We start from the raw sequence: 16012 nt of genomic DNA, 5'->3' as shown, positions 1-16012 counted from the left end.
CTTCAGAAGCAATTGGAATGTAACATAGTAACATACTTGGGATTTTTTAATTAGTGGTCCAAAGTAATACAACAATAAAACATTGTTTTTCAACGTACATGTTTCAAAGAAGCATACTCTTTGGTATTGATGGCAGCCTCCAAACCTTTCTTGTAGCCATCTATAAGCTTGTTGCACTTCTCCGCTGGTATTTTCTCCCACTCTTCCTTTGCAGTTTGTTCAAGCTCTTGAATGTTTGCAGGGTACTTTTTCCCAATGGCAGATTTCAGCTCACCCCAAAGATTTTCAATGGGATTGAGTTTAGAATTCATTGATGGCCATTTTAAAACTGTTCATTTTTTCTTTTTCAACCATTCCTGTGTACTTTTGAATGTGTGCTTTGGGTCATTGTCTTGCTGGAGGAGGAATGATTTTTTTACTCAAACCAAGTTTTCTTACACTGGGTAGGACATATCGCTCTAAAATATCTTGATATTTATGATTTCATTATTCCTGTTATACGGTCATGGCCTCCAGTACCAGACACAGCAAAGCAACCCCACAGCATTATGGATCCTCCACCATGCTAAACTGTTGGTAGGGCGTTCTTTTCCTTATAAGCTTCATTGGACCATCTGTAAACAAACTGTTGCTTTGCATTGCCAAAGAACTCAATTTTTGCTGTCCAAAGAACATTTTCCAGAAGGATTATTGGTTTGTCAAGGTACTCTTTGGCAAAAATCAGTTGTTCCTTTTTATCTCTTTTTTTCAGCAATGTTTTCTCCCTTTGCCCATAAAGCTTTGCTTAGTTTAGTGTACGGCATAAGGTACTTGTCGAAATCATAACCCCAGACTGTTTCAAGTTGGCCTTGATGTCTTTGTTTGACATGGTGTTTTTTACTCCATTGGCACCAACCTTCGAAGACCTCTCTTGGCAATTTTCCTCTTTCCACCACATCTAGGGAGGTTATTGACTGTTTCATGCTTGGAAAACATTGTGAAAAAGGAAGAGGGCCTACTATGTGGCTTTTTAAAATATTGAAGTCATCATTCATTGGTTAATTCATGTTACATGGGCACTGACAATTAATCACAGGTGATTCTCATTTGTGAATTATCACAGTCGAGTCAAAATGTGTTTTCATACTAACTTAATTTAAAGGGTGCCAATAATAATTTTATAATAATAATTTTTATTTATATAGCGCCAACAAATTCCGCAGCACTTTACAATTAAGCGGGGACATGTACAGACAATAAATTCAGTACAAGTTAAGACAATTTAAACAGTGACATTAGGGGTGAGGTCCCTGCTCGCAAGCTTACAATCTACAAGGAAATGGGGGGACACAATATAAATAGGGATTTTCATATAAAGCTGCATGATCCGGTCATCAGCCCGTGTATTTAAGTGCAATAGTCAAGTATCAAATGCAGTTATCATGTGCATGGAGGGTATGGAGACAGATGAATAGTAGGGTGCAGATTCACATGCAGATAATATTTGGAAGGAGGGAACAGGACAAAGTTAGTTTACTGAGTAGTTTATTTGGTAGGCTTGTTTGAAGAGATGGTTTTTTAGAGCGCACTTGAATAGGTCGGGGCTAGGTATCAGTCTGATCGTCTGGGGAAGTGCATTTCAGAGAGCTGGCACAGCACGAGAGAAGTCTTGGAGACGGAGGTGCGAGGTTCGGATTACGGGGGATGTTAGTCTTAGGTCATTTGTAGAACGGAGGGCACGTGTAGGGCGATAGACGGAGATGAGATAGGAGATATAAGGCAGTGCAGAACTGTGGAGAGCTTTGTGGGTGAGAGAGATGAGTTTATACTGGACCCTGTAGCGAATGGGTAGCCAGTGTAATGACTGGCACAAGATGGAGACATCAGTGAAGAGGCTGGACAGAAATATGCCCTGGCTGCCGCATTTAAGATGGATTGGAGAGGAGAAAGTTTGGAAAGAGGGAGACCGATCAGAAGAGAGTTGCAGTAGTCCAGACGAGAATGAATAAGAGCGACAGTAAGAGTCTTAGCAGTTTCAAAGGTGAGAAAAGGTCGGATTCTGGAGATGTTTTTAAGATGCAGGTGAAAGGAGCGAGTGAGTGATCGGATATAGGGAGTAAAGGAAAGTGCGGTGTCGAATATGACCCCAAGACAGCGGGCATGCTGCTAGGGAGTTATGGTTGAACCCTCCAGGGTAATTTCGATGTTGGGTAGAGTGAGGTTAGTAGAAGGGAGAAACACAAGTAGTTCAGTTTTGGAGAGATTTAGTTTCAGATAGAGGGAGGACATGATGTTAGAGACAGCAGACAGACAATCCTTGGTATTTTGAATTAGGGTAGGGGTGATGTCGGGGGAAGAAGTGTATATTTGGGTGTCGTCAGCATAGAGATGGTACTGGAACCCAAATCTGCTGATTGTTTGTCCAATAGGGGCAGTGTATAGAGAGAAGAGGAGGGGGCCCAGGACTGAGCCCTGCGGAACCCCGATAGTAAGGGGACGAGGAGAGGAAGAGGAGCCGGCGAAAGATACAGTGAAGGAGCGGTCAGAGAGGTAGGAGGAGAACCAGGAGAGGGCTGTGCCCTTGAGGCTAATACCAGTTTCACAGCAAGCTTTAGGTTTTTCTAGTTTTCCCTCTCATTGTTTTTTGTTTTAAATTATTGTTTATCATTTACTTTTTAGTATTGAACACAAGTGCTCTATAGAAAAAACAAAATACTGTTTCACTTGATTCATTTTTTCAGGAGATATTCCACATTATGTACTTAAACATCATAGATGCCAATAACGATGAGCAGGACTGTAGCACTGTGTATATACATTTGCTCATTTTGCTCTTCTTGTTTTCCTTTATGTTAATTACATCACTTGATTAAAACTGAGTAGCTAAATCCTTCTAAGCTCTATCTAGAATTGGGACGTCTATTTTCCCTGCATGTGTCATGAGTCACTGCAAAAGTCCCTGGCGGAAGCGAGGAGGTAGCAGCTGGGTCAGGAGGTGAAGACAGGAGTGATTTTTTTGCGGGGAAAAGAGACTTCCTGTTTCTACATAGAACAAACAAATGAGAAGAACTAGTTGGGTAGAAAGACAAAATGAGCAATTGTAAGTACAGTGCTATATAATTTGATGATTTCAATAAATTTGTTATGAACATTACACACATCACTCACAGCTAACAGAAAACGGGAAGACCAACTACATCGAGATGCCACACTCATGCTAAACTGGTCCTTGTACAGACTACAAAGTTCTTAGCTGCACCATTCAAAAGCACCACCTCGGACCCGACTTCCTAAAAGGCCATCAAAGGGCTTCTCATACCTCCTGAAGAATCAGAAGGTAGGCCACAACACACTGCCAACAAGAGAAGTAAAATGTTCATGAACATACGGAAAACCATGGTGAGAAAATTAAAACATGTTTATATAAGGTAGAGAGAGAGAGAGATAAGATTAGCCAAAAGTAATCAGAAAAATTATGACCCCCAGAAACCTAAAGAAATGAAAGTAAGAGGAACTGGGAAAACTAACAGAATCACTGCAGGAATTCAACTGGTGTTTACCATGCAAGGAAATACACTTAGCGTAAGAGCTGGAACTCCTAAACCCGAGTCCACCTAGAGGTACATCCAGCAAGCAGGTGCAGTGAAATGTGAACATATAAAACCCAACCCAGAGTGTGATAGGGCAGAACAAATGGGAAAATGGAAAACATCTGTAAAGGAGCAAGCCAAGAAGGGGTAACCAAAGATAGTTGGAACCATCAACATTAGGACAGGCAAGAAAAGACCACAGTTCAGTAGACAGGGGAACCGATCACAGAGCAACAGGTTAGCTGATCAAATCCCTAAACCGAGCCATGACAATGTTAATATAATAAAAACTTTGATGGGAGTGCTTCTTAAAGTAGAACATTTCACAATTTTATAATTGCACATTAACAGTTCCTCGGAAGCCTCCAGGATAAAGAGCATGATTCATACAGGCATTTTATGCGAGATTCATCTGTTTGAACCAACTATCCCACAGTTATAGACACTATGGTTACCAAAATGCATAGGAAATATTGAAGTAAAAATACAATACCAGCTTACTGCAAATCACATGCAATATAATGAATATTACAACAAGCTAGCTCACAAACTCAAAATGCAGTATTATACGCAATACAATTGTAGAAAGATTGAAATAGCTTTTTCAATTAACATATATATTTTAAAGCAATACTTTTTTCTCCCTACACCAACCATTGTGTAATTAAAGTAGTGATATGTGTTAAAGTAAACAATGCCCAACCAGTTCAACCCCCCTCACCCACTGTTTTTACATTTGCAATTGTGTATTTTTTCAGCCATTCATATAATGTTAGTTCATGGCTGTACTCCATACATGAATCCAGTTTCTATGTTCAGAACAAACAGAATTTTTTCAAACAATTCATTTTTTTTCCACATACGGAGCATAGTTTAATTGAATTAACGATAGTTAGATCAATGATATATGTTAAAAGTAAACAATGCCCTACCGAATAAACATAAAAAAAATCCTCTAAATAAATTGATCAAATTGCCATTTTTAAAAAAAAATGAGGTGTATGGAGATGCAGGACAGTGAGAAGATGGCCTGAATTCATTAAGTGTCGTACCCCTCTTAATGAATTTGTTGTATCTTACTCGGCCATGCCCCTTCATTAAGACTGGCATGTACAGTCAAAGCATTTTGATTTCATGCAGCACCACTAGAGAAGGCCTGAGACATTATTTAAATGATTGACATCTCATCTATAGTAAGTGACCACTACAGCCAATAACTGGCCTCAGTTTTCTCATGGATCTACCAATGGCATTGGATCGCCCCCCACGTAAGGGCAATGGGGTACTCGGTACCGGGTCCTTCAGTTCCCTCAGCGAGGATGTCACGGTGGCCTGACCCGGACCGTGGCCATATGAGGGGTGCCCAATAAAAGGCAGAGTTCGTAGATAACGGTAGTGTTCATGACACCACCTTTGGTATTCGGTCAGAGTGGCCGACGCTGCTCAGGGGTCCGCTGGGGTGATGGAATGGCAGCTAGATGGTGTACCTTCCCACAGGTGAAGTATATCCCCAGGGCTTCCCAGAAGTGTTGATGGTGGATGATGTAAGGCGCGGCGAATAACGAGGACACAATGGGTGCAGTCTCTTTACCTTTACTGAAGGCTTCAGCATCCACAGTCCAGAGTGCCGGATAACAGGGTAGGCAGGGTCCGGCCGGTCTGATAGCAATTCCAGAGTCCACTTATCCAGGTGGAAATCAGTAGCCTTCCCCTTGCGCACAGTAACGTAGTAGGTCCCTACTTGCATAAGCTACCATAAGGTCCTCACTCTTGTTACTTCTCTCTCTCTGTCTCCCAGATGGATAGGACAAACCCGTATGATGGTGATGGCCTGATTCTATTTTATAGGGACCCTAGAGATGCCCCTCCTCCACAATTGCCACCATGTCTGCTTAGGTGTTTAGGTCGGACAGCCAACTTGGAATTGACTGCCCTGCCGGTCTCTGAAGTAAAGCGTAGCGTCTATTACTCCCTCGGTGTTCCGGCCACCGGATCTGCGCTTCAGATGGAGGCAGCCTGCTTCTAGCTGGTCTCCCACTGATGTTTCACTCCTGTTGCTATGACTTCTTTTCTCACTCACTACAGCACAATTCCCTTCATGTCCTTTCTTAGGATGCTGCCGTATGGGTTGCAGGCGCAGCTCCGTGTCCTTTTTTCTGTCCTCCTCAGACCGCAGTCTGGATCTGACCAGGGATCACCCCAGCCAGCTCGACCGGGAGACCTTTCCTCGTCGGTCTCCAGCCAGGAACCCTCCTCTCCTCCTTCCCACTCTGACTCTGACTAACTTTCTAACCAACCCACCAGTTTTACCCTATGTGAGGAGTGGCCTAGTAGATAGAACCCTTAGCTCCCCCTGGTGGACTGGCATGTGAAGTGTGTGTGTGGCTGTGATACCTGGCAAGGTGAACTCCTTTGGTGCCATCAGACGTAACATCACTCCCCTTGGTGGAAGAACGACATTACTGCAACGACCAGGACTCTGGGGCGCTGTGGCATCACTGCTGAGACTAGTGAATGGCTGCAGCCGTCAAAATCATTGTTTCAGCTCTGTAAACAAAGACCGTCAGGGAGCAGAGGAGCGTTGGCACTGGAGTAGCAATGGCATCAACAGGAATGTAATGACTATTTTGTTATTTTATTATATTATTTGCCTTTGCCATAATTATGCCCGATCCTGGACACTTTTTATCTGTTGAATAACTGTATAAAATACGGTTTTTGATTCACATCTTCACGTATGAATTATTCAATATAAGTCATGATGTGTTTAACTTTCCTTTTTATTTAAATCATTTTTATCTTTTAGGAGATGGTCTTTTGCTCAGCGGCGGAGAGAAATGGGCACGCCACCGACGTCTATTGACCCCTGCGTTTCACTTTGATATTTTAAAGCATTATGTGAATATCTTTAACGAGAGCACAGATATCATGCATGTGAGTTTAAGCAGTAGACATCAATTATTTCTACATGTTACATGGTCATAGTAGAAGTAAGATAAAGACTATTTGGGGATTAAATGCTAGCTCCATAGTTTTTGGTTCATACAATGGATAAAAATCTGTCTTGGTTACAAGATGCACCCCGAGGTGCGCAGATAGTAACAATCCAAACATCAGCGCTCCTAATAAGCCAAGCATTACAGTATCCATTGGATGTGTGCTATTGTCAATTGGATACCATACGGGCAGCACAATGACCCTTGTTAGGCAATAGTGCTGTTCAGATTATGTCTGCTCGCACTACTTTGGTCCAACTTCTGGACCCGAATAATGCATGTCAATGACAGGCAGCTGCTGCTCTCGTCCAATATTCGGATGAGCACAAGGAGCTACACTTGGAGCCAATCATGTCCTTAATTTGTGGACATGACTGGCCTAACTTTTTGCATGGTTGTCTGTCACGAAAATGTCTAAAAGAGTAGCTGCCTCTTTTACCCCTGACACCAATCACACTGCAGCCTTTATTTTGTATTTTCCGTAATTGGCCCCTGTGGGAATTAAAGACAGTTTTTCTTTTAAAAAGTTTCAAAAATCTCCTTCAAAATGTTTTCTTTCTTATTCTACCTCAATTTTTACGGAGACACGTATGGCTTCTTATTGCTTAAATTTAAAACCTATTTTGCCAATAAATTGCATGCTAAACAACAACATTTTTTTCCTTTTGTATTTTCATTCACTTTTTTCTACAGTATTTTTTATGTATCATTTTAAAAAAAAACTGTCGGGGGATAGAAATTAAAGGGAACCTGTCACCTGAATTTGGCGGGACCGGTTTTTGGTCATATGGGCGGGGTTTTCGGGTGTTTGATTCACCCTTTCCTTACCCGCTGGCTGCATGCTGGCCGCAATATTGGGTTGAAGTTCATGCTGTGTCCTCCGTAGTACACGCCTGCACAAGGTGATCCCAAATATGCCAGCGACCTAAAAATGTATTTAAATACCTCTCAAAGACTTTTATGACCTTATGTCGAGGTACAGAATTTTTTACAGAAGGCACAAAAGCAGATGGGGTGGGGTAGAGCAGATTGAAATTGGCTGGCTGCCCATGGGGTAATGTATACACGAGAAACTTATACGTGCGCACCAGGTAACCATGCACTTTTATTAATATTTGTTTTCTTTTACATTTCCTATATTCATTCATGTTTAATTGTCCCTGTAGTCCTTACAGATCATTAATAAAAGTGATCTAATAGCAACATCCCATTAGACCATTGTTACCAATTTGAGGGTGGACAACCACTTGACTTCTGGTGTTTCTGTATCTTTTCACAGGCCAAGTGGCGCAGACTGAGTGTAGAAGGCCCGATGTCCCTGGATATGTTTGAACACATCAGCCTCATGACATTGGACAGCTTGCTGAAATGTACTTTTAGCTATGACAGTGGCTGCCAAGAGTATGTAACCCCTTTATATCTGTTCCTTCAGGATGACTCAAGGGTACTGTTCTTCTAGAGATACATAGTCAATGAATGGAGATTAGCTGCAACACCAGATACAGGCAATGGGATGGAGTGGCACTGGTTCTGGGAAAAGCTAACCCATTTCTCTTATCTCTGACCAAAGCCTTAAAGGGAATCTGTCACCAGATTTTTGCTACCCCATCTGATTAGCAGCAGGATGTAGTGGCAGAGACCCTGATTCCAGCGATCTATCACTTACTAGGCTGCTTCCTACAGTTTTGATAAAATCACTGTTTTATCTGCTGCAAATCTACCAATTTTCTGTATAACCGTGTAGACACCATTGATACCTTTCTGTGCATAGGCAGAAAGCGAACACAGTGATGGGGGCGGGATTATTCAGAGGTCATGAATATTGGGGACTACATGGCAACAGGTTTACTGGTCCACTAATGATAATCTCCTGCTGATTATACAATGATTTTATAAAAACTACTGCAATCAAACCAGTAAGTGATACATCACTGGAATCAGGGTCTCTGATTCTAATACATTATGCTGCTCTCAGATTTGGTGGCGAAACCGATTGACAGATTCCCTTTTATTGGTAACATACCAAGTCAGGCAGCTGTTTCATTATTTTTATGCCCCACAAACAATACAACATTTTGGGATTTTTGACTTCTTACAGATCCTGGTAAATGTTGTCATTACAGGAAGCCAAGTGATTACATTGCTGCAATTTATGAACTGAGCAAGCTGGTTGTGAAACGTGAGAATTCCCTTCCTCATCACTTTGATTTCATCTACTACCTTTCCTCAAATGGAAGAAAATTTCGACGTGCGTGCAAAATTGTGCATGAGTTTACGGCAAATGTAGTACAGCTGAGAAAGAAGGCTTTGCAGGAGAAGGGCGCCGAGAACTGGATCAAGTCCAAACAAGGAAAGACTAAGGATTTCATTGACATTCTGATACTGTCCAAGGTCAGATCCGGTGTCTTCAATAAATATGATCTTATTAATGGGGATTTACCTCCCGGATAGAGCCGTCCATAGACATTTATAGCCATCTTTTGTTTGTATACAATGACTGGAGGGTGGATTGTACCTTGTGGCTTGGAGTAATGTTCCATATGAGATGGATTATTTTACCATTTTTAATTATAGCACTTAAAGGGGATGCCTACACCTTGGACAACTCATTTTTAAGTGACGTAGTGCCACTGGTAAAGAGAAATAACAGATACTCACCTTCTGAGCCACCTCTGTTCCAGTGATGCCGTGGTTAACATTGTAATACCACATGAGTCCTGCAGTGGCCGCTATTGGTCAAGCGGAAGTATCGAGAGCACAGAAGCCCAATATCGGCCACTGATGATTACTCGAGGAGACCCGGCACTTTTCCAGTTATTTTGCAGGGGGATTAACTAAATTAAAATGGGTTTGTCCAGGTAGTGGACAACCCCTTTAATGCTATTGTCTCTTAAGGACAGCCTCTGTGCATATTCCCAATTGGAGCATATGAATATCATAGAAATGACAGAAAAAAGACTGGCACATCCAAACCAGTGTGAATAGGTGCATACCAGGAGCTGCTACCGCCATACACAATACACAAAAAAGGTTGCACTCTATCGTGCCAAAGCATGTCTAATATGAAATACATGAAATATGAATAGCAAAATGGCTTTTGAACATTAGGAAAATATTTGAGAGACGCTTTGCACAGAATTTGATCAAATAGTGTGAGCCCATCAACCATCGTCAAGGTGATCTCATTAAACTGATGGATCATAGAGGCAGTCATCTGCTCAGAATAGAGGGCACCTCTGTATGAATGGCATGAGATTAGAAGGAAACATGCCACCTTCTATTACATGGACATCTGAATAGTCGCTGTACAGAAATCTGGCTGCTGCAGGTTTCCTTAAAATCCGTTATTTGTCAAGGGTAATAGAAAAAATCGGAGTTCGGCTCAACAGGACTAGGTTTTCCTTTTCTTTTTCAAAACAAATTATGAGTAAGACTGCCTCGTGCAGTCGAAACGCGTCAATTGGGTCATGTCGACCATGTACATTTTTCTTTAGTATGCACTATAATTTCTTTTGAAAATGAAAAGGAAAATCCAGTCCTGTTGAGCCAAACTCCAAATTTTTCTATTTTCCTTGATGTGAGGCCAGGGCGAGGTCGGTGTCTGAGCCCCAAGGTGGATGAGCGTGAAGCAGCTGGGTGAGCTGGAATCAAGTTTCTATATTTGTCAAGGGTGCTGGGACTGAGACTCGGGCAAGCTTCATCAAATCAAGCATATCCTCTAAAACATACATTTAACACTTTTTTGGCCCAGGATGAAGATGGCAACCAGTTATCAGATGAAGAGCTGAGAGCTGAAGTGGACACATTCATGTTTGAAGGTACGTTCATGAAATCTGCACTGCTCTGAAAGATCAAATCAGTTGAAAGATGCCGTGGGAAATAAAGTGATGCTTTCTACGTAAGCTCATGGCTGTATAGTGTCTCTGTATAGAGCTCTATTATACTGTTATAGGGTGCACATAGACTTCCATATACCTTTGATGTGTATCCATACAGAGTGTTCATAGGAGTCCAACAGAAAAAAATAAATTACATGCGATTTCATGTTCCATTGAAGACAGTATGAATGGGCCTTTTCAGGAAAAATAGACATTTTTCTTTCCAGTGCTAGGCAGCCTCTAGTTTAATCTGTATGGCAGTTTTTTGCCAAAGTCCTGCTGTATTTTCTATGCAGTCTGTCCGAAGTATGGACAGATGCAACGAACAAGCATGGTTCCGAGCATGTCACTCCGCACCTATCCCAAAAACGGTCTGTGGTCATGGTACATTGGTTCCAAACCACCACAGTAAGTATTATGGCCGACTAATCTTGATTTATCGGATATTAATCTCACTTTCTAAACTACTATACTCCAACCAACATGGTAAGACCGAAAACTAGGGATGTACACATGGTTATTTAGGATAAGTGAGTGGTTATGTAATGTTACCCTACATCTCGTGTACTTGTGACTTCAGCATTCGGGGTTTCCTACAAACTCATCCCAGAGATCACATATAGTGGGTCCACTAGAGCCGGCTAACACGGCACACATCTCCCATGAGGCGTCAGCACAACACAGTGGAACACCATGGAGCCCTGAGTAACCAATAACCCACATGTTGTTCTCCTCACTAAGGACATGACACCACAGCAAGCGGACTCTCCTGGATCTTGTATAACTTGGCCTCTCACCCTGAATATCAAGAAAAATGCAGAGAGGAAATAAGAGAATTGTTAAAGGGAAGTACAACACACTTGGAATGGTGAGTACCTTGCACAATATGGTTACACAATGGTGGTTTCCTTCACTCTCAGTAATACCACAGACTATTGCAGACTTTCCTCAGCAGGTAAATGAATGCCTTTAAGAATGTTGTTTTATGAGAAGGAAGAATTGATCAGCTGTACTGTATTTTGGAGGCAGCTTAGGAGCTTATGAAATGACTAGATGGTGGCCCGATTCTAACGCACCGGGTATTCTAGAATATGCATGTCCACGTAGTATATTGCACAGCCCACGTAGTATATTGCCCAGCTATGTAGTATATTGCCCAGTCACATAGTATATTGCCCAGTCACATAGTATATAGCACAGTCACGTAGTATATTGCCCAGCTATGTAGTATATTGCCCAGTCACATAGTATATTGCACAGTCACATAGTATTAGCACAGTCACGTAGTATATTGCCCAGCCACGTAGTATATTGCACAGTCACGTAGTATATTGCCCAGCCACATAGTATATTGCCCAGCCACGTATTATATTGCCCAGTCATGTAGTATATTGCCCAGTCACGTAGTATATTGCCCAGTTAGGTAGTTTATTTCCCAGTGACGTAGCATATTGCCCAGTCACGTAGTATATTGCCCAGTCACGTAGTATATTGCCCAGTCACGTAGTATATTGCCCAGTCACGTAGTATATTGCCCAGTTAGGTAGTTTATTTCCCAGTGATGTAGTATATTGCCCAGTCACGTAGCATATTGCCCAGCCACGTAGTATATTGCCCAGTCACGTAGTATATTGCCCAGCCACGTACTATATTGCCTAGCCATGTACTATATTGCCCAGCCACGTAGTATATTGCCCAGCCACGTAGTATATTGCCCAGCCACATAGTATATTGCCCAGCCACGTAGTATATTGCCCAGTTACGTAGTATATTGCACAGTGATGTAGTATATTGCCCAATGACATAGTATACAGCACAGTGCCATGTAGTATATTGCACAGCGACGTAGTATACTGCCCCGCCACGTAGTATATTGCCCAGCCACGTAGTATATTGCCCAGCCACATAGTATATTGCCCAGTCATGTAGTTTATTGCCCAGTGACGTAGTATACAGCACAGAGCCACATAGTATATTGCCCAGCCACGTAGTATATTGCACAGCCACGTAGTATATTGCCCAGTCACATAGTATACAGCACAGAGCCACGTAGTATATTGCACAGCGATGTAGTATACAGCACAGAGCCACGTAGTATATTGCCCATCCACGTATGTCACAGGTTAAAAAAAAAATAAACATACTCACCTTCCGAGGGTTACTTGTAGTTCGATCACATGACTGTGACGACATGGCAGGTCCTTCTCGCGCAGGCGCGCAGGACCTGTGATGACGTCGCGGTCACATGACCGTGACATCATGGCAGGTCGTTCTCGCGCAGGGCCTGTGATGACGTCGCGGTCACATGACCGTGGCGTCATGGCAGGTCCTTCTTCCATACCACCGGAACCTGCCGCTTGCATGGAGCGGTCACCGGAACGTAGCGAGGAGCTGGAAAGGCGGCGGAAGGTGAGTATATAATGATTTTTAATTTTTTTAAATTATTTTTAACATTAGATGTTTTTACTACTGACGCTGCATAGGCAGCAACAATAGTTAAAACTTGGTCACACAGGGTTAATAGCGGTGGTAACAGAGTGAGTTACCCGCGGCATAACGCGGTCCGTTACCACTGGCATTAACCCTGTGTGAGCGGTGACTGCGGGGAGTATGGAGCGGGCGCCGACTGCAGGGGAGTAGGGAGGGACTAATCGGACAGTGGCCGTCGCTGATTGGTCGCGGCATCCATGATAGGCAGCTGGCGAGACCAATCAGCGACTTGGATTCCATGACAGACAGAGGCCGCGACCAATGAATATCCGTGACAGACAGAAGGACAGACAGACGGAACTGACCCTTAGACAATTATATAGTAGATATCTATTTAGCTTATTAAACTTATATAATCCCTGTACTATTACTGCAATGGCGCAGGATCAGGGTGTCAGCAGAATCTGCAGGCGTGGTGGCAATAAACAGCTGACAAGTTATGGCAATGTTCGCTGTTAGTGCTTCCTACTGTTTAACCCCCTAGATGCTGCAATTAAGTGGTTGATAGAGAAAGAAGGTTACGTTTGTACACCATTGGCATTCCCTCAGTGCGATCGAAGAGTATGGATTATTGTTATGGCAGATTGGAGGTCTAACAATGGTCTCTGAGATTCCCAGTTGTGGAAGCCTAAAGCCAGCCATACACAACGATGCGTTGGCCGACAACCATCTCAGTCGACTCTCTCATACACAGGAGCACTCGTTCGACCAAGCGCATGTGTTCTCCATGAGAAAGTGCCGGCGGATGTGCTTGCTGGTGGCTTATCTCAAGGAGAACAATGCAACCAGCACTCTGAAATCGGACATGCTCAATCGACATCTTTCGACTATCAGATGGCCAGCACGCTTGTACACGCTTGTATTAGGCCAAACCTAGGCAAAGTACAGCCCGTGGGACAATTCCAGCCCTCTGGCTGTTTAGCTATTTTTCTGTGGACCGAGACATACGAAGGTCTGAAACAGTGGCCCAAGGGCCGCATTGTGCCCTCCCCCGCTTGCCGTCCATGCACTGCAGCCGCTCGCTGTCACCACTCGCCACATCCTCTGGATGTAGGCAGCAGTGAATACATTGGTGAAGGACCGTCACTCTGGCTCCAACTTCCACGAATCAGTGTGTGAGCTAGCAGTAACGATTACATCATTTCATATCGTCAGATGTGCACTGCGGTGAGTCAGTACATCGGAGAGAGCAGAGGCAGAGCGCTATATGTATATAGGGCGCTGTGTCGGGTTCATACTCTATATGTGGGGCTTATCCTGTATAAAAGAGGCTATGTAGGGCTCATACTGTACATAGGGGCTATGTGGGACGCATGCTATATATAAGATGCTATATGGGAGCATATACTGTATATAGGTGCTTTGTGGGGCACATGCTGTACCTCAGAGGCTACGTGGGGCTCATGCTGTACCTCAGAGGCTACGTGGGGCTCATGCTGTACCTCAGAGGCTACGTGGGGCTCATGCTGTACCTCAGAGGCTACGTGGGGCTCATGCTGTACCTCAGAGGCTACGTGGGGCTCATGCTGTACCTCAGAGGCTACGTGGGGCTCATGCTGTACCTCAGAGGCTACGTGGGGCTCATGCTGTACCTCAGAGGCTACGTGGAGCTAATGTTATATAGGGCAATGCCAGCATACTTAATTCTGCTCAATATTAAGTCATACAATTCATATTAATATACAATAAGTATAGTTAATATTAATATTGAGCAGAATTAATTTTAGCCTATTGATTCAGCCCTCCACAACAGTCTCTCATGTGGCCCCTTGGGAAAATTAATTGCCCGTCCCTACATTAGACTGTCGGTTGAACCCATCGTCTAATGTGTATTGAGGTCTTTATGGTATGTGCACACTTTTTTTTTTTTTTGCAGGCAGGTGAGTCTTCAGAGTTTTTCAAGGGAAATAATCTTCAGGGGCAAGAAAGCTGCTAGTGTCACCTGAAACTTTTTAAAATTTCTTGGAAGCTTCTTAAGCCCTAAGGCGGTTTTCACCTTCCTGACCAGGCCAGGTTTTACAATTCTGACCAGTGTCACTTTATGCAGTAATAACTCTGGAGCGCTTCAACGTATCCCAGTTATTCTGACTGTTTTTTCGTGATACATTGCACATAAAATAGTTAATAAATAACATTTTTACATTACATCAGGATCATTTTTGAAACCTACCGTAATTTGTTTTGGTTAGGAAGCTAGAATGGTTAAAAGATGATCAGACAATCTGTCTAATTTTTCCAACAAAATTTGCAAAACCAATTTTTTTAAGGACCTCATGACATTTGAAGTGACTTTGAGGGACAGAAAATACCCAAAAGTGACACCATTCTAAAAACTGCACCCTGCAAAGTGCTGAAAACCACATTCAAGCAGTTTTTTAACCCTTCAAGTGCTACACTTTTTACTTTTTTCCACAAAAATGTTGTCTTGGACCCACTTTTTTTATTTTCGCAAGGGTAATAGGAGAAAATGGACCCCAAATTTTGTTGCGCAATTCTTCTGAGTGAACCGATACCCCGTATGTGGTGGAACACTACTGTTTGGCTGCACGGCAGGGCTCTGAAGGGAAGTAGCACCATTTGACTTTTCAAATACAAAATTACCTGGAATTGATAGCTGACTCTGTTTCAGAGCCCCTCATGTCCCTAAGCAGTAGAACCCCCCCCGATAAATGACCCCATTTTGGAAACTAGACCCATCAAGGAATTTAACTAGATGTGTACTTTGCAGAATTTTATGTTGAACCGTGAAAATAAAAAATCAAATTTTTCCTACTAAAATGTTGTGTTAGACACAATTTTTTTATTTTCACAAGAGTAACAGGAAAAAATGGTCTCCAACATTTGTTGTGCAATTTCTTCTGAGTAAGAGCAGGCCGGAGCGAGTCGTCCCCTCCCCCACAGACGGCGTACGTGCAGGCCGTCATGACAGGGGTTTGGAAGCAGAAGGTCAGAAAAGGTAGGGGACAATTATGGGAGGGGGGTCGTATGCATGAGGAGAGGGTTTATAGGGTAGGGGGTGGGGCTTACCAGTTCCCGCTCTGGAAGCACCACAAAGATATCACCCACAATGTCGGGCATC

General features: G+C 43.0%; 1 protein-coding gene across 2 annotated transcripts in view; it reads left to right on the top strand.

Moving 5' to 3' along the window:
• The window catches only part of LOC138670097 (ultra-long-chain fatty acid omega-hydroxylase-like), an 86820-nt gene that overhangs the window by 54790 nt on the left and 16018 nt on the right, over nucleotides 1-16012 (top strand). For both annotated transcript variants that reach the window (XR_011319301.1, XM_069757130.1), the window contains 5 exons: nucleotides 6376-6503; nucleotides 7845-7966; nucleotides 8689-8956; nucleotides 10317-10383; nucleotides 11185-11311. Coding sequence is in view for 1 of the 2 variants with exons in the window: in XM_069757130.1 (XP_069613231.1) it covers nucleotides 6376-6503; nucleotides 7845-7966; nucleotides 8689-8956; nucleotides 10317-10383; nucleotides 11185-11311 (712 nt within the window). In the remaining variant the exon portion in view is untranslated. The remainder of the gene's footprint in view (nucleotides 1-6375; nucleotides 6504-7844; nucleotides 7967-8688; nucleotides 8957-10316; nucleotides 10384-11184; nucleotides 11312-16012) is intronic.

The sequence above is a fragment of the Ranitomeya imitator genome, chromosome 3, assembly GCF_032444005.1.
Source record: "Ranitomeya imitator isolate aRanImi1 chromosome 3, aRanImi1.pri, whole genome shotgun sequence".
In the NCBI taxonomy this organism is placed as follows: domain Eukaryota; kingdom Metazoa; phylum Chordata; class Amphibia; order Anura; family Dendrobatidae; genus Ranitomeya; species Ranitomeya imitator.
Note: the sequence above shows the minus strand (reverse complement) of the source record. Positions and strands in the feature narration are given on the sequence as shown.